This window comes from Uloborus diversus, chromosome 3, assembly GCF_026930045.1.
Source record: "Uloborus diversus isolate 005 chromosome 3, Udiv.v.3.1, whole genome shotgun sequence".
In the NCBI taxonomy this organism is placed as follows: Eukaryota; Metazoa; Arthropoda; class Arachnida; order Araneae; family Uloboridae; genus Uloborus; species Uloborus diversus.
In genome coordinates this window covers 99,593,968-99,618,925 of record NC_072733.1, presented here as the reverse complement: position 1 = coordinate 99,618,925, position 24,958 = coordinate 99,593,968, and the positions used below count along the sequence as shown (strand labels likewise).

The following is a 24,958-nucleotide window of genomic DNA, read 5'->3' as shown; positions in this document are numbered from 1 at the left end:
GAACAGATATTGACGAGTTTGACTACAGCATAATTCGACGAACTATTCATGACTTATTAGAAAGAGAAAAAAATCCCATTATTTAATAAGTTGTTTCCCGTTCTAAAAGAAAAGATACACTTCCCTTGCAATAAAGAAACTTTGCTAAATTCTTCATACAATTGGGTTCAAGTGGAAGAGATGTCAGAATAAAAGAAAAGTACTATTGGAACGCGAGGATATTATTTTGAAAATAATAAATACTTAAGGAACATTAAACGATTTCATAGCGAAGGCAGACCTTTAATTTATATTGATGAAACCTGGGTCGATAGTAATTTGACTTTTAGCAAATGTTGGCAATCGGATGAAGTGGATGGCATACTGTAAACAGGAAATGCTGCATGTCATATCATCGTGCTTTGTACCGGGGGCTGTATGGGATTTTTGCCGAATTCAAATTTAATTTATAAGGCCAATACAACGCAAGAAGACTACTATGAGCAGATGAATTCAAATATCTTTGAAAAATGGGCAAGAGAAAAACTTATTCCAAATTTGCCTTTAAATGCAGTTATTGATATTGACAATGCGCCATATCACGCCGTGCAAATTGACATGTGTCCCAACTCCAGTATCCGCAAAAGGGAAGTTTTGGATTGGCTCGCTGCAAAATCCATTATTCATTCTCCTGATGCCTTGAAAGTGGAGTTGTTAGAGCTTGTTATATGTTTTATGCTTAGGAGCATTTAATTTAAGTTCGATAAATTGTTTCAAGAACATGGCTTTCAAGTGCTTCACCCTCCCAGCCTACCACTGTGATTTTAACACAATTGAATATGTTTGGGCCGATATGAAAAGAGAAATAAAAAATATAAATCCCATAAGTGTCTTGAACATGGATAATTGCTAAAATAAACAGAAAATGCCATAAGTAAAATATCTATCTCTAGGTGGTAATCTCACAGCAATCACATTGAAAAACTAGAACTCAAATTTTGGGAAAAAGACGCTATAATTGAAGAAATGTGTGAACCCCTGCAAATTGTATTAACTGATACTAAAGAAAGCAACAATGAATGGGATAGTGAAGCTACAGTTTGGCAGAGGAGGATGAATATAATCAGGGAAGGTAATTTTTTTTTTCTGATAAGTTTTGGTTTTATATATTCTTCTCTTTTGTGTCTGCAACTGTTCATGTTGATTTTTTTGAATAAGATTTGAAAAAATATATAATATAATAATAAGGAATTTTCTTATACGATCATCAGCATTTTGCTTTGGGGAATATTTAATTCGCTAGATACTTTTTACATACTAGGCCGCTTATTAAAATCACATTGATTCCAAAGACATTTGGTTTTATAAAGCGGCTGATTTTATAAATCGGCATCCCTGCACTTTAAAACGTAAGAGATTTTAAGTCTCAATACTCTGAAAAAAAAAAATGAATCACAGTATTTATATTTTATATTAAGTATTTCAAAATACGGTTAACATTTTAACTAAATACAAGGTTTTTTTTTTTCTTGTTTACATAAGGATCTAAAAATATTGGTGTATTTTTGTATGATTAACAAGTGCTTTTCAGACATCTATTACAGAGGCTAGGCAAATTTTGCATTGCGATTTACTCATTTTCTGACACTGACTCCCCCCCCCGCCCCCTTTTTTGTTGAGAATATATACCTTTGGAATTTGTAATGTTCATTTTTAACAGATGCTTTCTAAAAGCTTTATTTTATGAAACTGCATTGATTTTACTAAAGGATGGTTTTAACATGATCTGATAATGTAATGATTCTGTTCTTCCAAATTTGATTTTAAAAAGCGGCTGATATTACAATCCAGTGATTTTTTAAGTGGTGGTTAATGCATATTTATTTATTTTATTCAAAAAAACTGCTGCAAACCTATTTGAACTTCAAATTGTAATTGGTATATAAGAAAATGCACTACAACATCATTTTTGCTAAATCCGACATTATTTTCCTACATCCCATAAGGAAGAAATTTAGAAAACGAAAAGAAAAGAAAACGCAAAACAGCAAGTCTAACCATGATCTTGTAGGCCTGAAAGAAGCATTTCAGACCTCGGAAATATTCAGCAGAGTAGCTGACGAACAAGGTCCCAAAGAAAAAATATCCTTTTATTTTAGCATATTGGATGAGCTAATACTAAGTCAATGTATTTGACTTACCCTGAATCCAGTTCAACAGGAACATTAAAAATATAAAGTTATCCTAATAATGAACAACATCTCATCAAAATTGCTAACAACTTATTTCGAATTACCTTAGAAAAAATGCATCTTCACGAAATTGAACATTCAATATAATTATGCCATTTTCTTTTGAATTGAACTGGATGACACTAACATGCAGACATCACACACAAAAAACATTGAGGGAGATAGAGAGCCCTCAAACCTGCAGAATTATATAGACGTGAAAATACATGGTGAAATTTTAATCGCTTATGCAAAATAACAAGCACTGTTGCCACACACGGAAACTTTACAAAACATCTCACGGTTATCACATGCAGGAACTAACCAAAATCCAATCCAGTTCAGATGAGTGAATCACCCAAATGAAGTCACTACTAAATCAATGTTTTTCGTTTGTTTACATCGGAGCAATTTGTCGGAACCCAATCTACGTGGGACAAAAACTTATTTTAGAAAAAATAACAGTGGGTTATTTCTTTTTTTTTATTTATCTAAATAAAAAAAATATTTATCTAAAACAAAACTTAAAATAAATGTTAACAGGTCTAACAAATGCATCCCGATTGAAAAAAAAAAAGTCCCCTCACATCGTTATCTCCATCACCCCTATTTTGATCAAATCAGAAGCGACCCGACGCATGTGCGGCTTTTGTTTGTGGCTACTTTGAGCCAAAAGAACAAATAGAAAGTTGTTTCAATCACTCAATCAGGAATAGTTGAGATATATATCTTCAATGTAAAGTAGGGTGTGTCATAATATGACGTCATGGGTGCAAGTTTGGTGATGTGTTCAAGTCATATTTTTAGCCCCCCCCCCCCAAGCATGCGTGCTTTAGGAAAATTTTTATGTGTATAAATGTTGTAGATTTTAACTATGCAGGTATTGGAATCTGTTTCATTTGAATTCGGAGCTTTTGACTTTTCTAACAACATGAACTTGATTTAAATTGTAATATTTAAGCGTTTTGATATCGTAATTCTAAAAACCTAAAAACCGCGAATAACGGGGGGTCTGGGGTTCTCCCCCAGAATTTTTTTTAAATTGACGTCCAAAAAACGCAATGGTAGGCCATTTTGGTAAAGTTCAGGGAAAAGAGTGGTTCAAGGATTATCTTTCATCAATTTTTTTCAAACTGATAGTCCCAAAATAACAATATTGGGCGACCTTCAAAAATATTAGAGAAAGAGGGGGGGAGGGGGCACTCTGGACTCTCCCTGAAATTGAAGCTTTAAAAACCAAATTGTACTCCATCTTTCATAGTGTTTTTACGCTTTTTGAATGTATTATCGAAGGGATGGAGTTCAGGAACTCTCCTTTTCGGCAATATTTCGAAATTGAAGTTCCAAAAACGCAATTCTAGACGATGTTGGATAATGTCAGGGGTAAAAGCGTTTGCGGCTCCCCGCCATTAGTTTTTTGCCGATCGTAAGCATTGTTATTGCAGCAATAAAATCGCTTGGGACATAAGATTTTCACTTTTGCAACACAAATCAGTTCTGATCGGAAAGTATACCCAAGGTAGCGCCGACAAGCCAGAAAAGAAGGAGGTGGGGGAAGGGTATGGGCGACTAATGATAATAAACTGGCATCATTCCTCCACTACATTTTTTAAACAAGGTACACTTTCCAATATTCATTAATTGAAAAAAAAGCAATAAGGGAAATGAATCCTCACCCCAGGAAGGGCCCCCGAATAACATCCTTCTTAAGGCACTCAAATATAGCCTAAAGTGGCGTTTTAAATATTTCAGCACCGAAAAACCCCATTTTCTGAATTCACAACAAATATCCTAAATTTGAGTTTTAAGGCTTCAGTTTCTGAATTTTTTTCTAGGAACAGTACATCCCTTACCTATATACATGACTTATGACCGCCTAAAAGTTTTATTACTTTAATTTCGGAAACTTTTTGAAAAAAGCTTCCTAGTCCGCTGCTCCCTTCCATCTTAAGTCAAGCAAAGATAGCCCCAAAACAGAGCTCTTAAAATTTCAGAAACCAAAATATTTTGGGTTGGATGGCAGAATACCCCCTTCCTATCTCTTTGTGTTTATTAAAGGCAGAGTAAGTTTGTGTTTTAGATTTATTTTTCTATTGGAAGAGCAACTTTCCTCCCCACATCGCCAAAGACAACCCTAAGTTTTAAGACTTCAATTTTGAAAATGTTCCGAGAAAAACCCTTGAATTCCCTAACTCTCAACTCAGTCAAAAATAGCCAAAATAGCATTTCAATACTTCAGCATGGAGAAACTTTCGGGGGAGAGAGTCCCCCCCCCCCCGAACTCCTTCCCCTAAGCTCACTAAATTCGACCTAAATTTGCGGTTCCCCCTTTTCCTCACCGAAGTTTTAAGAATTTAAGTTCTAAAATTTATTGAGAGAAAGCCTCCCAATTCCCTCTTCTTAAGTCCGTCAGAGATTACCTAAAGCTGAGTTCTGAATACTTCAGCTTTGAATTTTTTCCGGGGAAGGGGACCCCGAACCTCAAGACGGTCTAAAGTTACACTTTTTAGACTCCAATTTCAGAATTTTGCCTAAAGAGAGCCCCCTCTCCTCCCCCTTCTTGACATTGCCAAAGACAGCCTAAAAGTTTTAAGACTTCAATTACAAACACTTTTCGGTACAGCTTCAAATAGTTTTTAATACATCAGCTACAAAACATTTTCAGGTTAGAACACACCAAACCCATCTCTCATCAATTCACCAAAGATTGCCTAAATTAGTGTTTTTAAGACTCCAGTTTCGGTTTTGTTTTAAAAACCCCACCTCCCCACTTTTACATCATTTAAGACAGCCTAAACATTTTTGACTTTTAAATTTTTAAGAGTTTGCAGAAGAAAAATCCCAAACCACTCCTAGCTTCAAAAATTACTTCCAATACAGTTTTTTGATATTTTATTCTGGAGCCATTGAGTAGCAGTCACCCCCCCCCCCCCTAGATTGTCCAAAATATAAATGTTTTAAAGACATCAGTATCATGGGTTAATTTGCGACTACCATCTTTGCAAGAGCAGTGTTGTTTTGAAAATTCGTGCTGCCATTATTGTTCTTGTTTGATTCCCCCCCCCCCCAACCCCCCCATATTTCCATTCTAGCGAGTGTTAGATTGAAACACATTATGATTCAATCTAACACTAATTTAGTGATTCCTCAAATCTCAGAAACATGACAAAAATGCAGGAACAGTTGCCCATCGGTTTTTTAAACCAGCTTGAAATTTTACCCTGCTTCTTTCCAAAATTCCCATTTTCATTAAAATCTTCAAAATCCCTGATTGTTCAAGTTTTACCTGGTATGCGGACGCCCTTTGCTGAGGCGTAAACCTTTCATCCCGTCAGCAATCACTTTCAATCGGTGTTTCAGATTCAACTCTAAGAAATTTTTTGGCAAAAAAAAATTACAAATGAAAAAAAAAAAAACAACGAAAGAATAGTCGAAAATAGAAAGAGAAAAGGCTAAATTTTCAAACAGAGATGATTAATTCAATAAACCAGGGATAATAGTGAGCAACTCTGCAGTCTGCAGTGCAGTGAGTGAAATAACAGAGCAACCTAAAAAAAGTCAAACCGCGCGAGTCTAAAAGCCACTCCTCCAAAAGCACGTAGCCAACAAAAGAAGCCCACGGTGGAAAATCGAGAGAATGTGGATGAAATTTGTGATTATGGAACGGTCCAGTAATTAAAGCATATTTTTCAAAAACTCAATTTTTCTTTTTTAACTAAAAACTGAAGGAAAGTCATCGAATTTCTTTTCGTCCTGACCTCTGTCTCGGGAATTTTGTCCAAGACGGAAATCCGTCTTGAGACGGAAGGTCTTGCACCCATGTATGACTTATAGTGGTCATGAAACATATAAATACGGTTTTCAAAATGCTTTCGGAGCTTACTCCCCCAATTTGGCATTTTGCCTGTTTTGTTTTGGGGTCATTCCATACGAAATTAGCAAAATTCGCAAAAAAGTAGTGGCTGCATGGTAACAGTTTTTATGAAATTTGGTATACAGGTTCCTTTTATGCCTACATAAAAATATCTAAAATATTTTTGCCTAAAATTTATTTCAATAGTTACATGCGATTGAAAATTGGTCAAAATGAACAGCATTTTCATAAATGATTAATGTTGCATTTTTAAAAGCTTGTATCTTATTAACTATTTAATGAAAACATAAAAGTTATATGTTGTTGCAATCTATGAAGTAGGGTAATTAATGTAAGGTCAGTAAAATTTTCAATGTTATTATAGTTAACTTTTAACCGAGTTTCAAAAACTGAAAATATTTCAGTTTTCTCATAATTAAGCAGTTTATTTTTTAATCTCAATCTTTAAGGAATGCATTAGCTTGGCTGAAATTAATACCCAATAATGCGCTAAGTATCATAAAAGAAATACCTTACTTTTGAAGTTGTATTTAAACTCCTTTGTGTTCAAAATCAGTTTTAAACTTAGTGACATTTTGTAAAATGATGATTTTCCCCTTCACACAGACACAAAGATTCAAATGAGGGAAAATTCAGACAACTTTGAAATTTTTCAAGAATATAGAGCTGTGTTTCTACTATTTGCTTGAAGAAACTCGAAATTTGTTTTTGATTTCCAAACTTAAAATAAAAGTCAGAAAAATAGCATTTTCTTAGCATTTTATGGGTCAATCCATACAGGTTCGACAGATGGGTGCGATCGAGCATTCTAAATTTTTTTTGAAATTCATATCCCTAAAAGCTGGATATGAAAGATGTTTAAAACCACTTTTATTTTTTCTCTCAACTGGACCTTTGATTTTTTAGAGGTCATCAAAAGTGATTTTCGTAGTCAAAAATAGGACTTTTAGACCTTTACACTTTGGCCAAAATGATGTTAAATTGCATAAATTGATAGTCTTACATGCTGAGTTACGTAGCTTTAAGGTTATAATTAAAATAACGGCAACAGGCTAAAAGTTCAGGGTAAAATGTAAAAATTTTACTCATTTCAAAGGAGGATAACTTGCGAAGGAGACGGAAACACAAAATGAAATATGGCAAAAACTAATCACTGGAACCATGCTAAAAAGAATATGTAACTGTTGCTGTGTGTTTGTGCACCCTTTATAGATTACAGCCCCTCAAAAGTCGGAAAATTGACAAAAATGACATTTTTAGACCCCTGTAAACCAAAAGGGGATGGAATTAAAAATAAAATTTCTTGGCCAATTGATTATCCCATTCAAGTACTATACATATTTTTGTATTTGGTGTGTAAAAAGAGATGCATGTCTTTTAAATTGAGCAATTTTGCTAGTAAATTCACACACTAAAACAGAAATAAAAAGTGTGAAAACTTCATTGCACCTTCTTAAATTACACATATTGTGCCCTATATAATACATTATACTGAAAACACATACTGTAACGGCTCCGGTGCGACTTCCAACTTTCTTGAAAGGACGACACAGTTCTTGAGGGAAACACAGGAAATTTATTTACACTATGTACAGGAAAGATCGGTAACAACTGCTAAATTAATCATCAGCAATTAAGCAAATATCAATCAACACCGTAAACTCAACGGTTACACACGTATTTACATCCAAATACGTAAAACAACACAGCAAAAGGCCTCGCAATAAACAGAGCTAATACACTCTCAGTAGAAATTCTCAATCGAAACTAAACTTTTTATCATGCGTAACGGCGTTTTATACACACCGAAAGAGATCTCTCAACAATTCCAGAAAATGCTACACCGTTCCACTTTCTTATTTCTTTTCATTCACAAATCTTATCAATGAAAAAATAGGGGGCCCGTATACTTCAATCGATTGTATAGGGGCTGTATATTCATTACAGGAAACTATTTACAGGTTACAGTGCAATAATTTTAGATGACAGATAATTTAGTAAACGCCAAATTTAGACAAATTAATCACAAAAATAATTACTATCTACAGAATTTGTAACAATACTGTAATTTTCAAAATAATTATTTTTAATTTTATAACTTAGAAATATTTGAACATGAATGAGTTGTTTATACTGTATGGAACCTGTATGGATTGACCCTTATGTGAAATTACGAGAATTCAAAAAACTAGATAAACGACTCAATGATGCAAAAGCAAGTATATCTAACATTTATTTCGATTTTTAAAAAATGTACATTTTAGCAAGTACTTCATAAACATGCTTTTGAGAAAATGAAACATGAAAGAAATGGTTAGTTTTGCTAAACTTACAATAAAAAGAAGTAACTAATAAAATTTTGCCTTAGTTCAAGTTACTCTAGTAACAAAAATACGCTGATTCCAATGATTAAAATTTAGTAGCATCTAAAAGACACTTCAATATGTTACGTAAAAAAACTTGAGTAAATTTAGAGCATTCCCTCATCCTCAAAAAAACATCTGAAATAGAGGAAAAAATGAAATTTTCGGAAATTTTTGATTTTTTAAAGCACGATATCGTCATCAAGAAATTCATAAACAATTACTAAATTAGAGCAGATAGTTAGTTATAGATAGTTTTTCAATCTGAATCATTTTTACTGTTATTTTTACATTAAAAGAGCTCGAAGAGTGATTTGAAATCCGAAGTACAGTAAAATCCCTCTAATGCGGACACTAGCGGGATAAAATTTTTTGTCCGCAATAGAGAGGTGTCCGCAGGACAGGGGTTTAATAATGTTATTTGCATTGGAACTGAGGAATTAAAAATTGTCCGCATAAGAGAGGTGTCCGCCTTTGAGGGGTGTCCATTAGAAGGGGTTTTACTGTAAATTGGCAAAATTTCAATATTTGTTAATATCTCAGATTCAAAAAAAGATCTGAATAAATTTTACTTTGCGCTTTCCCCAATAGAGATTTGTTCATAGAATGCGGAAATATTTATTTTGTAAGTGTACGTTTATAACTTATGGAATCATTGAGTCACAAACTGGCAGCAATGAACTCTGAAAATTTAGGCTTAGCATTAGCATCAACTTCTAATTTCAATAACAAAGCAGCAAACAGCAGGGCATGAAATAAACTTTATTCTGTGTTTTATGTTGTTTACAAGTTTTAAATTACTCACTTAGTGTGGTGTGAGATGTCACCTTCGTGGAACATGTTTGCTTGCTTTGATATTAGTATGCAGCCGACATGGACTAGGCCTAAGTCGTAAATATGGCCGGTGTTCCAAGCAACTAACCTGTGCTTTTCTGATGGTATTGAGACTTTCTCTGAGTGAATCATCGATGGACAACGGTGAGGTGTTTATAGTTGAATTTCCTGGAGATACTTGCTTGGTATCCTGAAATTTCAAACCATATTCCGGTGTCTGATATAATCGTTGTTGCTGTGGATGAGGGAAGCTCTATTAGAGCCGAGGAGCCTATCGGTCGGTGTGTGGTGGAACTGTTAACTGGAATGTCAACAATGTTGGTTTACGCTATTGATGAATTGTTCAATAAGTCTTCGGCACAGTGGACATGCAAATTCGGCAAAGGAAGGTGACATTTTACAATTTCTTTAATACATTTCATGTTCTTCAAATATTGTGCTTGTATTACGAGTCAACTATGAATTTTATGTGATATTTGGTGGGGGAGGGGGTCTTTCGTCAAAATTATTTTGGGTCTTTAAATGATTTACATGATGTGAAATGTGATATTTTCAGAATAAATATTATTTTTTAAAACTATTTGAGTATGTTTTATTTAATACTGACAGACGGCACGGCCTTTTGACGTTGGGTTCTGTATTCCTTTAATTTAGTTCAATGAACTTAAGATAAAAACTGAAGACAAACCCCAACAAGAAGGAATATCAGAAGACCATAGTTCAAATGATTTAATTGCCCCGCGACTTTTGAAAAGCGTTGAAGAGGTTAAATGTATGGTAAGAATTCGTTTTGTATTCCCAGTCATATTAAGGATTAAAAAAATAGGCCCAAAGACTTTTTGATTTGCCCTCATAGCAGACTGTGGGTTGCCAATTCATGACGTCACGTTTTCACGGGATCGACAATGCGTAGTAATAGATTGGCATGTGCTTGATGCTCATTGGCTAGGCGCTATGCTGGCGTGCATCGGAAGTGGTTTTTGGCGTTGGTATGCCAATGGGATGATTCAGCATTTAAGGAAAGGCTTTGTGTGGGGACTTCACTTCTTCTGAGATTTCTCTCTGACTTCGTTTCTTGAACTCTCGTTTGCTTTTAAGCAAAAATGTGTGTTTAAAACATTACCCAGCTCTATTTCGAGTTGCTTAAATTGTTTTTAATATACTTTTGACTAACCTTACTAAATTTTAAAATAAATTTGAATTATTTTTTAAAAGCTGTTTTTCAAGGTTTTCATGCAACATCATGCACTTCTAGTCATATTTCTAATTTAGTAATCCATTCAACGATATTAGTCTTGAGCTCATTAGTTATAACAAGCAAATTGAGCGGTCCCTTTGCACTCCTTTTAAGAGAGTTTGACTGTACTTGAATTACACTGTGATGCATCACGATATAGAAATATCCACATCGCTTGGCCCGAATCTCTATATCCATGTACGGCATGAGCCTATATTATATTATCCAGCTATGCCCAATATTATTGAAAATTCTTTGAATGTTTCAATGCAAAATTTTTTATCTTTGTAAAAGTTTTCAATAGACTTTTCCTTAATGAACAAGACAAAACAAACAGAAAATTCATAACTTCAATCATACAAAATGTAATGAAAAAAAAAATCTAGAAATCTTACATGATGTATTCATTTGGTTGGCATACTGCTGTGGCAACACCACCTATTGTCAACCAAGGATTAATAATTGTTTGACCTCCTGTCACATTACATCCAGCTTCATATGCACAGTCCTGAAACATTAATATAAATAAAACTCCCTTTTACACATAGCAATACTTTAACATTTAATCTCTGGGATTTTCTTCAAGCACTTAGAATTTTACTGAGTGTAGATAGATTAAAAAAAAAATAAATTAAAAAAAAAAGAAAAAAATACATTTAAAACGGAGTTAGCTTTATATTACCATAAAACAGGGTAGCTTTGGGACTGGGTGGCTAACTTTGAGACAGAGGGCAATTTTTAGTTTACTGGGTTCACTGTGGGACACACTGCTTTGGTTAAGCCTGAAATCATTTCTGTTGAGTAGACTTGTGTTGTGCAGCTACCTAACGGCATTTGTCAAAACCCTATTCCACTACACTTGTTGGGACAGGGAAGTTATTACAGCCTTTGTTTTTCAAAATTCTTGTTTTGGTAAAACTTTTGCTTACGCTTCACGAACTGCACACACCAAATAACATTCAGATCTGTATACACATTGAAAAAAATCTTCTGAAGAGATAAAACATAGAAATAACCATGTTATTTATAACCTCTACATTGCAAATTTTTATTTTTTCAAGGGGTAACTTTGGGAGAGAGAAATTTTCAATGTTAAGTAGCTGCAAGTTTAAAGCGATCTTTTGACTTCGGATGACAAAAACTTAAATATACAAAGGGTTTAAATAATATTTGTTTTATTATCTGTTTGTTTAGTAACATTTAAAAGCACAGTTTGAAATAATATCTGTAATCTTGAGTTTTACCAATTAAGTAGAATATATTGTTCTTATGACCTGCTAAACATAATATTCTAGGATTAATATAAAATAATTTCTCTTGCTGTTTCTAATGTAGATAATGCACCTATATAATAATAGTAGGGTAACATTGGCACATTGGGGTAAGATTAAAACAAATTACCGTAAAATCCCGAAAATAACCCCCCCCCCCTATTTTCAAAACAAAACTTGTTAATTTCAGAAGGGGGGGGGGTGATAATCGAGAGTTTGTTGAAAAATTAGCCAAAATAATTGTTTTTAATAGTATTAATTTCAGAGTACAAAAAATAAGAGTTAATATTAATTAAGAGTGAAAAATTAATTAATAAAAACCTGTCATAATTTTCTAGTAGTAATAAATTGCATGTGGGCGCCATTTTTTTCGAAAGAAAGGATTTTACACCTTAAGTTGGCAAAACCCCTATAATTTATTGCTTGAAAATTCATCATGTACTGAATGCAATAAGGTTACAGTAAAAGAAGCAAAATCTTAATGTTCTTGTTTCAGAATAGAAGCAAAAATCGCAATCACGGCTACAAATTCGTTATCAAGATCGTAATTTCGAAAACTGAGCTTTACACACAAAGTTCGCGAACGTAAACACAGACAAATCTCTTATTTGATTCAGTAAAATATACATTTTTGATGATTGTAAACTAGTTCAATTACTTTATTTCTCCTTTAAAAAAGGTTATTTTTAAAGTTTCACACTACTTTTTAAGCAACGCATTTCCAAAATGGCGCCGTGTTGAAGATTGTTCATTTTCACAAGTCAGAACAAAAATGCTCCTTCGAAAATGAATAAAGGGCAGTACAATCATATAAATTTCTTTTGTAATACATATGAACAAAAAAGAAAAAAGGCGCCATTGCATCAAAAGGAGTCTAGACATTTTGGAAGGAATCAACAGTGGAGACTTTTTTTCTTTTTTGTTCAAATTATTGTGATTTCTTTCTTTCTTTTTTTTTTTAGAAAAGAAACCCTGCATATGGGGCGGGAAATTAAACGTCTGTAAATGCTTTCCAAGTAAAAGAGAAAATGTGATCCTTTCCTTTTTTTTTTGGAGGGAGTGGCAAATGAAGATTATCTGAAAAATTTTCATGGCAAAGGGGGGGGGGGGATTTAAAAATGATTTCACTTTCCACAAAAAAGGGGAGGGAGCTATAATCGATAGAGGGGTTACTTTCGAGATTTTATGGCAGTTTTTTTTTCATGAAACACCATAGCAACTTGAGATATTCTTTTGCCGTAATCTTGTAAGAGGAATACTCAACTAACGTATTATATTAATGGTTTTTAAGCTTCTTTACTTTTAAAATAAAGATAGGAAAGGAGTAAAACTTTGAAAAATGTCCCAAAGTTACGACATCTTATGTATTAAATATTTTTTTTTTGTCTCTCTTAAGTTTTCAAAAATATAGTACTAGGGGTCGGAGCAGTCATTTCAAAAATTTTAAGACACAGTTTCGATAATATTTTAGGACATTTTTAGGACAGCAAAATCGAGTTTTTTTAAACTTAAATGTAATTAATAAGCTTCATTTTTGTAGTGGATAATAAAATGTTTTAAATTCAATCTTGGAAACTACAATAAAATGCATTCAATCTTTTATTCTTCAACACAGTAACATATTATGAAATGGAAGTATAAATCCACATATCAGTAGGATAAATGATGGCCAATTGCTTTTTAAAATGCCTTGTTGTTGTTTCATCAAAATGAATTACAAAGAATGATGAAAAATTATTCTTAATAAGGAGGGATTTAAAGTAAAGTGCAAGTTCAAAACTTATTATGTACTTACTTTTATCAGATAATTTGAGTCTTTTTGCTATCTTAGAATCATTATAAATATCCCTGTAAATTGCAGATAAATCATTTAAATATGTAAATGAATAATTTTTTTACGGCTCACTAAAATTAAGAAAAGTTTCTTTTCAAAATTTTATCATGGAGTGAATTTGGAAACAAAGCTTTGGATTACTTCATCATAATAAATTTGTTTTCAGTAGAAGACGAACATTTTCGCACCCCAAAACCTTTCCGACAGAAGGATCGATTGCTCTCTTTTGGCACCGAGCACCAGCTTCTACCCACTGTTTTGAGTGTTGCTTCACTTCTGGCGGGTAGTGGTGAACCCATCATGTCACATTCATCAGGGGTTTGGCCAGAGGAAATTTGGGTCCGTTAACGGACCCTTCACAAAAATCCGATCAACCAAAATGGACCTTTCACAAAATCCTGATAAACAAAAACGAATCTTTCACAAATATTTTATTGAAAGAGCAAATTTCGAATCAAAATAACACGTATTACCTTGTAAGCAATAAACTACTGACCGACCATCACGAGAAAAGCCACCACCATCCGTCTACTGCCATAGAAACGGACTTCGTTCATTTTCTGAAAGGGTTAGCAGGAAGGCTTTTTGGCGCCATTTCACCACTCATCTGCTCGCTTTTGTGCAGTCATACGGGTTTTTCCAACATTAAGCTTCCCTTGGAGAAATCAAACGCACCTCGTTGCTATAGCAGCAGACATTTCGGCAGTGGCTTTTCTCGTGATGGTTGGACAGTACTATGGCCAAATAAATATAATGCTTGTTTGTTTCTTTAAAATATATTAACAGCTGAAAGTCAGCTTTTTTTTTTTATAATTTTGCTTGTTAATTTTGTGCAGTGATGTTGTTGTAAATTTCTCCGAAAATGGTCAACCTTCTATGAAAAGGCGTCATAAGCATTTTGATCCCTGCTCATGATTTAATAAACAATAGTATATAGCGAAATGAACTAAGAACTGCAAATGACAATAGGGGTGGGGTGGGGTGGGGGAATGTGATTGCTTCAGATAGTAATAGGGTTACCAACTTCAAACTTATTGCCACTTAGCATCTGGCGGTGCAATGTTAAACTGTTATTTTGGGAGAAAGTTATATGGGTTTGATTTTAGGATGCTAAAAAGGAGAATTAATTTTAAACTGTTATTTACCGTTTTTTTCTTTACATGCCTACATTTTGAAAAATGCAATCTTTTTGCATCCTATATGAGAATTATATTTTGTTCTTTTTTCAAGCTAACTTCGCTTTATTAGGATGCAAATAAATGAAAAGTCTCTTTATTTCTGTATTAACGCTTATTTCAAGTTTTTAAAGCACAATGCCATTTTCTTTTATGAGCCAAAAATTTAAACGTTGAATCGATGGTTATTTTTTTTTTTTTTTTTGCTTCAACTTTGTCCAATGTTTATCATAGGACTCTAAAAGCCAATACTAAAATAATTTAATTAAAAATATTTCTTTTACAAGCTGTTTTTAACAGACTTCAAAAAAGGAGGTTATGATTTAGTCATGAGGCTTTTTATGCATGTTTTCGGATTATTCCAAAACTACTGGACCAATTTAAAAAAATCTTTTGTTTGGAAGGGTATACTTCTCAGATAGTCCCATGGTAATTTGCTCTGGATCTGATAAGGGGTCCCGGAGAATATCCAAGAAACTTTGAATTTCACACATTGTGGATACGTAATCCAGCGTATGTCAGAGGGCGTATTACGTCACAGGCCATGTGGCTTTTTCGAGACCAGTGTATTTTCACAGCACAGGTTTTGCCTTTGTCATGAACAAGAATTCTCGCGGCATATGGATGATAAAATTTCGCCGCCTGTTAATTTTTACTTATAGGTGTCACGAATGTTTTACTGCATAGCAAAGCAGTAAATTAAATATATTTTGCTACTTTAATAGCTGAATCAATTACCTTAGTATTATTTTTAACTAAAATAACTTAATTTATTCACTAATTTTTTTTTTTTTTTTGTTGACAATTCAGTTTTTAAACACATGTAGTGTTTAATTCAAGGGGAATTGAATACAGGACACCCCTACCCTGATGATTTAAATTATTTAATAATATGTTGTAACTGGTGTCTGATTTCTTAAGTTCGACCAATATTCTGGATTTAATATTCCAAAATGCTGGGAGTTTAATTTGAAATTAGGGTTATACTAATTAGCAGGCTTCGAAAAAAGGAGGAGGTTCTGAACTTGCCGGATTAGTTCTTTGTACTATGTTCTATAAATACACGAAGGCACCTGTACCCATGGGCGTGCAAGTAGGAGGGGGGGGAGCGGAGAAAGAACACCTCTTGGTCTGGGCCTGAGAATGAAGGGGGCCCAATATTTTTAAAACTAGAGGTGAACTATAAGGGTAAACAATATGGGGAAGGGCCCAGAAAAGTCATTTGTTGACAGGCCCCAAAATTTCTGTGCACACCACTGCCTGTACCAATTAGGAAAATTCTTTTTTTTTTTTGAAAACGGTATACTTCCCCGGCGGTCTAATGGTAATCAAGTTCGGATTTGATGAAATTGAGGGAACTTTTCAAATATCATACTCAGATTTAAAGCGATTCCTACTTTATGAACTTTGTATATTGTCTCATTTAGTAAACCAGTTTTTATGATTTTTTTTTTTTGTTTAAGGGAAGGTCTAACTTCACTCCAAGGTTCCAAATCTTTGATTTACTTTATTTGATCTTTAGAGAAAAGTTATGGGTAAAAAACAATTTCATGTAATTTCCCTCACAAACAATTAAATATAAGAACCATTGTTAAAAAAATGCCATAAAACTAAGGTATGTGTTTTCTTAACCCATAGTTAAAGAAAGCACTAAAAGCATTGAGTAATCATAATGAAAATATTGAATCAGGGATTCTCTGAAGCAAACATAAAATTCATTCTAGTAGAATAGTTTATCTTCATATATAATGGGGGCAATTGAAGAACCATGCGACTTTTATCACGAGTTACATGACACGTATTCTTGTGAAACATAAGTTACAATTTTACAATTTATAATTTACAATTTTACGACTTGCAATTTACAGTTTATCTGTAGTTTGGGAAACCGTAAACATTTAAATGGTTCTAACTAAACACTGAACCCAGTCTATACTTATCATCAGAAATGAGGTGTATCAATTCTTGCATTTCTGCTAATGCTTGTTCATCGTGAGGTTTAGTTAAAAGTTTAAAGGGTTCTAAATCAGATCAAGCTATTACTTCAAGCCTTGACTATGTTGAGAGCTATGTATACTCGTCCTTTCGCAAAGTTCTATTTTCCTAAATGTATGACAGCTTTATCGAGGGTTGTGTGATATGTATTGCTGTGAAATATAATTTACAATGTTCCAATTTTAAACTTAAGCGATTTCTGCTGTAAAGCAATACTCGTGCATTTTGATTTCGGAAAGCAAACTTTGATAAAGTTTAACTAATAATGAAGACAAAAAATTTTTGTACATAGTTGCGCATTTGAAAAAGCCTTTCTTCACAGTCATTGGAAGTCTCGGAGACGCTATGGTCTATTTCTTTTTCCATCGATCGTGCTCATCTTAGTTGTTTTCAGACTCAACATGCACGTAAGAAAGGCCTCAACGTCATATACCATACTCCATCCTACGAACTTATTTTATATTTACACCACTAAAAAGTAAAAAGTAAATTACTTTTAAAAAAAAAAAAAAACAGCCTTCAAAAATCAACCAAGGAATTAAAAAGCAAAAAATAACCGATAACACTTACAAACCATTTCCTACCCAAAAACTAGAAATGAAATTTATTTTACAATTCCAGTACAAAAAACAAATAAACACCCATTATAAAACAAACACCGATTTTAATAACTATACGATGAATTATTTTAAATACCTAACTAATTATATACTGTCTCCTTAATTTTTTATAACCTTTTCAAGTCGGGGCCTCCTATGAACTAGTACCTAACATAACAGAGTAGGTTTAATTTTAAAAACTAATTTTGTGTTTAGTTAAATAAGTGTTTAATTCAGGATTTGGTGAGTTGTCAGTTATGTTAGGTTGTAGTTTATGGGAGGCTCTGACTTCAAAAAGTTATTAAAAATTAAAAGACCGTATATAATGCAATCTTCAACAGTGTCTTGGGTATAGTGCCTAGAAAGAGTAGTTTTAAGACTGGCGCTTTTTTCCCCATGATTCTTGAAGACAAATTGTATGAAAACCGGTAGAGGGCAGTGCGGTCGAGGTGCACGTTCAATTTCGCGGTGTTTACATTAGTAGAAGCGGGATTTTGTTACAATTTAGTTTCGCGTTTCTCTTTTTTACCTTTATTCCGTGAATATTTCATGAAACAGCGTTTAAGGCTTTTAATAGAGGCATCAAAGTTGAACATTAGAAGAAATAAAGCTTCATCTTGTTTCGTACCAGGGTGCAAAAGTGGATACAAAACATTCAAGGAAAAAGTTACACTTTTTAAAGCTCCAGCAGATGAAGAAAAACTAGGAATTCGTTAATTCCCAGGTTAGATAAAAGTTTTTGATAAATATTGCTCAATTTGTGCTCTGCATTTCGAAAAACATTTTATTGAAACGCATTTTAAGCATATTATAAATGGTGATGAAGTTTTGATTCCTCGGGGAAAACCTTTTTTGAAAGATGAGGCAATTCCGACAATTTTTCCAAATCTGCCAACATACTTTACTAAAAAATTATCACAGAAAAAGTCCATCAGGAATTATGCAGTTAAAAAAAATGTTCCCTGTTTAAAAAAAATAAAACTTGATCTTTCCGCAGATGAAACTGAAATAACCACGTACAAATCTATTATAAACGAAATTGTTCATATTAATTTGCCTAACGAATATTGGGTTTGTATGAAATTTAAAAAATCTCCAAATATTGTAGTTTTTGTTTATAATGAAAATTATGTAGAAAATAATATTGACGATAAAAAGATCATTATTGAAGTAGACACAAAGACAAGGATGTTTTCAAAACAAAATTTTACACAATTGACTCTGAAAATTTGATACTTATATTTTAAGGCAAATGTATTATCAATTGAGATGGCTTAGGGTGCAGTTTGTTGTTGTTTTTAATGCCACTTATGAGACTTAAGCCCCATTCCTGTAGCCAGCATGAGTGTAAAGCAGAAAGGAGCGACTCCTGAGTCAATGAGGCCCCTAAATGAGAAAGAGCCCGACTTGGGCACGGTATATGGTAGCACCACCTCTCCAGTTTATAGGTCTGGAGAATAGGTTGGAAATCTCCAGCAACGCTATGCCTGGTAACTGTTAGCGACCGCCTATAAGACTTTCGGACAAACGGAATCAACGAGCAAGTAAGTTATATTAAAAAAGAAAGTTTTTTTTTCTTAAATTTCAGCCTTTTAAAATCCTGTACAAAATTGATAATAATTATTGCTATTGTCCCTCGTTATCGAGATAAAAGGTATTTAAGTCTCCTGAAATTTTAAGAAAAGTGACAAACTTAAACACTTGGCGAGAGATTGAAGGTATCAATTTCTCACAGACAATTTTCTCGTCTGCATGTGGCAGGACATCCATATCTACAGAGCGTGAGAAAGATGTCTGTCCCCATAGAAACTCGCTAAATTTGGAACAACGAGACTCGCTTTTCTTAAAATTCCCATAGGCTTTAAAATCTCATATATCGACAACGGGAAAATATTTTTTGCGTCCCAAAACATGTATCACAATGTTCTTTTGATCGCTACTTATTTAGATTTTTTAATTGTAACACTGTCATGTTGTTTCCTGATTAAGGGTAGGGAGATTCAGAACCTGAGCTTCCTTTTAAAAGAACATTTTAAAGCTATCATAAGCAATGTTAGACAAAGGAGAGGGACGAGGAGGTTCCCCATTTGTTTTTAGTTTTTAAGGATACATTTCTTTCGCTATTTTTTATATGAGATAAAAGATAAAAATACATAAATACTTTTTTTTGACAGTGATAACATCAGATTCAAAAACTACTTCTTTTTCCATAATTATCGACAACAAAACCATTTGCCGACAGGTTCTAAAAAACGTTATAAAAACAAGCAAACTAGCAGTTTGACGTTGATAAGTATTACCAAAAATTCAACAAATAATCAAGCCATCTGTTTGCCAATTGCGGTTATTTGCAAATTAGTACGTAGTTATATATGTGATCGGAGCAAGGGGCCCTATTATTTTTTTAATGTAAGGAAAGTCCTTGAAAATTAAAAAAAAACCAAGTCGGAGTCGGTAGGTTTTCAAGCGACTCTGACTCTTCGACTCAGACTGAGAAGCCTTGATAATTTTAATCAGCTTCAAGAATTTAGAAGCAGTTTTATTTTGAAACTAGCGGTACCCGCACGACTTTGCCCGGAGGAGAAAATTAAAAGGTCATTTGATTAGCCCATATATTTACAAATATATGGATGATGAATTTCTCGCCAATTGGCTATGTTCATTCGCTCTTCCCATGTTACAATTCCACGTCGTGATACTTGCGTAATTTATTCGTCCATCTTATGATAATTTTGCTCCGGAAAATGTTCCTAAAATTGACATAGAAAAAGAACAAAATCGAATTTTCCAAAAATCGCTTCGAGGTGCACACCCCTGCTACAAACTAACTTTGTACAAAATTTCATGAAAATCGGCCGAACGGTCTAGGCGCTGTGCGCATCACAGAGATGCAGACAGAAATCCAGACAGAGAGACTTTCAGCCTTATTATTAGTAGAGAAATAAGAGACGCACAGTTATTTCGAGGGCCAATCATTAATTACATAAGGATGATTTTGGCAATTATTGATCCCCTCCCCCCATGTATGGGTACTTAAGATTCCCCCCCCCCATTCTTACATAAGATTTCTATGCCATTCTGAATAAAACTCAGCAGTTTTTTTTTCAAAATATTGCCAGATTTTATTTTTGAAATTTGTCAAAAAACGAAGAGACAGAGAAAAAATACGCCACAAAAGTCATCGTACATTGAAATATTTTCGAATAAATTCATGATTAAAATTATCATATGTGGTTTTTTTATTGTTTTTGCATAGTAATGACACTGTAAAGTCATTTGCCTTTAATTTTTTGTTTATTTATTCCCTAATATTCTGTTTATTGTTTTAAAATGGCAGGTACGCGTAGAAAACAACAAACATGATTCGAAATTTGATTTTCTCCCTCACAGTAGCCATAAATTGGTTTGAAATCTCTCTAAATTAGTTAATTTATACCATTCCATAGTGAAGTGCTTGATAAAATGCTTTAAAGACAAGAATCGGATCGAAAACAAGGTAAGAAAAGGTCAACTGGCAAAGTTAACCAAGCGTGATCGGAGGTTTACAGATAAAAAAAAAATTGAAAAATACACATTTGAGTGCTGAAAAAGTTTCTGCAGAATTGAATGAAACATTTTACGTTTAGTTTTCACGAAAAAATTGTTCGCCAACTTCTCTGATTAGCTGGATTAAAGGGGACCTCTTCCCACAGAAATTTTCTTGTTCCTGCGAAAAACAGTAAGCTTACGCTTTCCTTCGTAAAATCAATGATAAATAAGCTCAAAACGTTTTGGAACAACGTCTTACTTATAGATGAAAATAAATTTAATATTTTGGGTTAAATTGTTGTATAATTGTCAAGAAAAGAAAAAATGAGGAATTTAATCTTAAGAACTTAGTTGTATCAGCTAATCGGTGAAGGTGTTCTTGTGTGACGGTGCATAACAGCATCAGAACTTGGAAATTTCAAATTTTTTGATGCAATAATAAATCATACTGTTCATTTAAATATTTTAAAAAATAATTTTAAACTATTAGTCTAAAATTTAGTAATCGGAAACAACTTTGTTTTTTATCAAAATAACAATAAGAAGCACACGTTTGCGTTTGGCGCCTCAAAAATTGTCCTTAAGCTTAGAAATATCTCCTCATTCCCCAGATTTAAACTTAATGGAACATATTTGGAGATATCTGGTAGCTAGATTATGAAAATACACCATTGAAACAAAAAGCGAACTAGAAACAGTAAGACTCGAAGTGCGGCTGAACACTTACTCAGAAATTGCACAAAAATAGAAAGAAAAAACAATGAAATCTATTCTCAGACATTTAAAAGCTGTTGTTGATACTGCATGATATTCTACTAAATAATAACTTTGTAAAAAGTTAGATTATTTACCAATTTTTTGACATTTTTTCAAAGTGTAAGAAGACTTTTGTGAGATAAAATTTCCAGCAATTTTTGGTTTTTGATTTTTTAAAAATTATGTTTTAATGTTTTATTAAAAATTTTCTTGTAGTTTTGTGAAAAATAGATCATAGATCTTATAATAAAATTCCTATTCCGAAATATTATTTCTAACTAATAGATAATGGCCAATTTCATTGAAAGTCGTAGGTGTATGAACAACTTTTGGGAGCCACTGTAGTTACTGAAAAGTTAGAATCTAAATTGAATGTTTTTTTGACTTTTTTTTTTGATGTAATATTAATTACAAATAAAACATGCCATACACAATGCGACTCTTATTATATTTTACACTATTTTTGAGCAATCACGATTGCTTATTGTTCTCACTTGACTGTTTTGATGTCCTATCATTTTATTTTCCCACCGCCACCCTCCGCACCATCACCGTCGACCGGCTCCTCACGATGCTGCTCCTATAGCGAAAGCCGTCTCCAGGTTGCATCCATGTCCTACACACACGTGCATACATACACAACTACACACACACGCACACATATACACACAAACACATACACCTACACAAACGTACATACAGACACCTACACATGCACACACACACACACAAACACATACACACACTCATACAAACAACTACCCACACATTCATGCCTGCACACAGACACAAACACATATGCCTACACACACATGCACTTACCCCCCCTCCACTTACACACACATTCATACACACAACTACTCACACACTTATGCCTGCACAGACACAAACACATATGCCTACACACACATACACATACCCCTACACACAACACACATACCCCTCACACACAAACACACACGCCTACATACACACACTCGTGATTGCAAAAAACATAATTTGAATTCAAGATCTCAAAATTCAAATTATTATTTTTTTTTTGTAAAACAAATAAAAAAAAACATCTTATCCTAACACGTTTCTTACCTTCCAAACGCAAATGGAACATAATCTCTGCCAAATCACTTGACCGAGCAATTTCTAATGTGAAATACAGACTTGGAAAATATTACGTAAGAATGAGTTTAACCCCCCCCCAAGTAAGGGTATGTAGAGGCTTTTCCAAACCCCCTCCCCCTCGGGACCCTTACGTATTTGATGAATGGCCCCTTATAGTCTACTATTTTCATTGAAGATAAATTAGCATAAGGTAATTTTATGTGCTTCAAAAAATAAATCAACACCCATGTAACAATTAGCACTTATTACAGAATTTATCTTTTGCATAGAAATAAGTTCAATCCGAAAAACTGGGCTTTTAAACTGTGAAATCAGCATGCAATCGCTGATTTCAAATGAGTCTGATTGAGGAGCATAACGTACTCCGCGAGCGCAGCGCCATCTGGATTTTCCTCAGATCTGACCTCACTTTTTCCCCGTCCATCGGCTGAGACGCTGAACCCCTGCCTGAATTTTTTTTCTTGCAATTATTTTATACATATAACATTTCTAGTATTATTTAACATAATGTAGAATGGTAGATAAATATTGATACATGAGAGGTGCCCATCTCCCAGAAAGCGATATCCCCCCCCCCTCCCCCGAATACTAGAAAAACACTCAAGAAAGATATTCTCAACAGAAATTAGATAAAACACTCAACTTTAAGTGACAATGATGCAGTTTGCGACACCTCAAAATTCAAAAACTTTGTTTTTACAAAAGAAAAAATTTTTTTGCTAAGTTATTTGATTTTTCACAAAATTATCTCTTTTTCCACAAAAAACGGACTCTGTGAAAAATCCTGGACAGACCCCTGATCATAGTAACATGCACAAAAATGCTCCAATCACTATTAAAACGATCCAAACATTACTGCGAAAATGTGCTTTTGATAGGCATTCAGCAAACGTGGTACCCATCTTGCGCCGAGCTTTTGCACTACCAATTCTTGGTGCAAGATATTTCATGCCCTTTTTGTCCGAAATCCTCACAGCCGCAACTTTCTTACTCATCTTCGCTCGCCTATCCTCAAATATGATATTATGCAATTTTTCGATAATTTCCGATGTGGTTGCGGTTTTTGGTAGTGGCTTCCATGGGAGACAGCTGCCCATTTTTTAACGGTTGATGTGGAAATATCCGACAGGTTCAATTGTGCAATTGGTGGTTCACTGGATAATGTTCGATAGTCGATAACAGCACAATTAGAATATTATTAACAGACACAAACACTACACAACAAAAACATATCATTCGAGGTTCGAGATTCGCAAAATCTTATTTCCATCTTCCTCGTTGGAGGCCAACTGTTTGAATGACAATAAAAATGTACTCCAGTACCCCCTTCAGGCAAACTTACAAGAGAATTTTCCACATCTTCCCCACCTGAACTTCATGCAGTTCACTAGCTGCAGGGACACAAAATACAACAATATCTTAAATGAAATAGTATTCATATACATTAAAGTAAAAAATGATAATTTTTAAATGTTAAAGTCAATGATGAGGCTCAATTACTGCTTCGACAGGATAAACTTAGTCTATTGGTCTGCGAAACAGTCCATTTTCAGTTTTTACAATACATGCACGAACATGTCCGTCACGACCTTCAAAAAGTTCCTTTACAGTACCTAGTGTCCATAAAAGTTTGTTCTTTGTGGTTCCTTCTAACAGTACCACATCACCTACTTTTAGTCCTGTATCCATGCGAGAGTTCTTAAAATTGTGAGCAGTTTTTAAGTTCATCAGGTACTGTGATTTCCATCTCGTCCACAAGTTTCTTAGCAATTTTGCTTGGTATAATTTATGCTTTTTTAAATTTGTACTAGAAGACGATTTGTGACAAGATCCAAGAAATTTATCGGATAAAGATTAGCTTCCTTTTCAAAATGTAGAAAATGCGATGGAGTGCTCGATTTCTGCAAGAAGAGTCAGCAATTCTTCAAATTTCAGAAGGGCCTTGCCCAATGTTTTCCTGAGGGAGTCCTTAACTGTCTTGACAGGCCGTTCATAAAATCCTCCCCACCATACCGCTCTCTGCTATATATATTTGCAAGTGATCCCTTTGGAAGCCACGAAATTGTGAAAAGTTTTTTCTTGCAGAAGTTTCTGAAAACATTGAAATTCCTTATCTGTTGACTTGAAGGTTTTCAAGTTGTCGGAGTGTACTATGTTACAACT

The 24,958-nt window shown here is 33.8% G+C and overlaps 1 protein-coding gene across 2 annotated transcripts in view; it reads right to left on the bottom strand.

The window, feature by feature from the left end:
- LOC129218272 (inactive selenide, water dikinase-like protein) overlaps nucleotides 1–24,958 on the bottom strand; it is a 257,798-nt gene that overhangs the window by 100,064 nt on the left and 132,776 nt on the right. For both annotated transcript variants that reach the window (XM_054852500.1, XM_054852501.1), the window contains one exon: nucleotides 10,914–11,026. In XM_054852500.1, coding sequence (XP_054708475.1) covers nucleotides 10,914–11,026 — 113 coding nt within the window. The remainder of the gene's footprint in view (nucleotides 1–10,913; nucleotides 11,027–24,958) is intronic.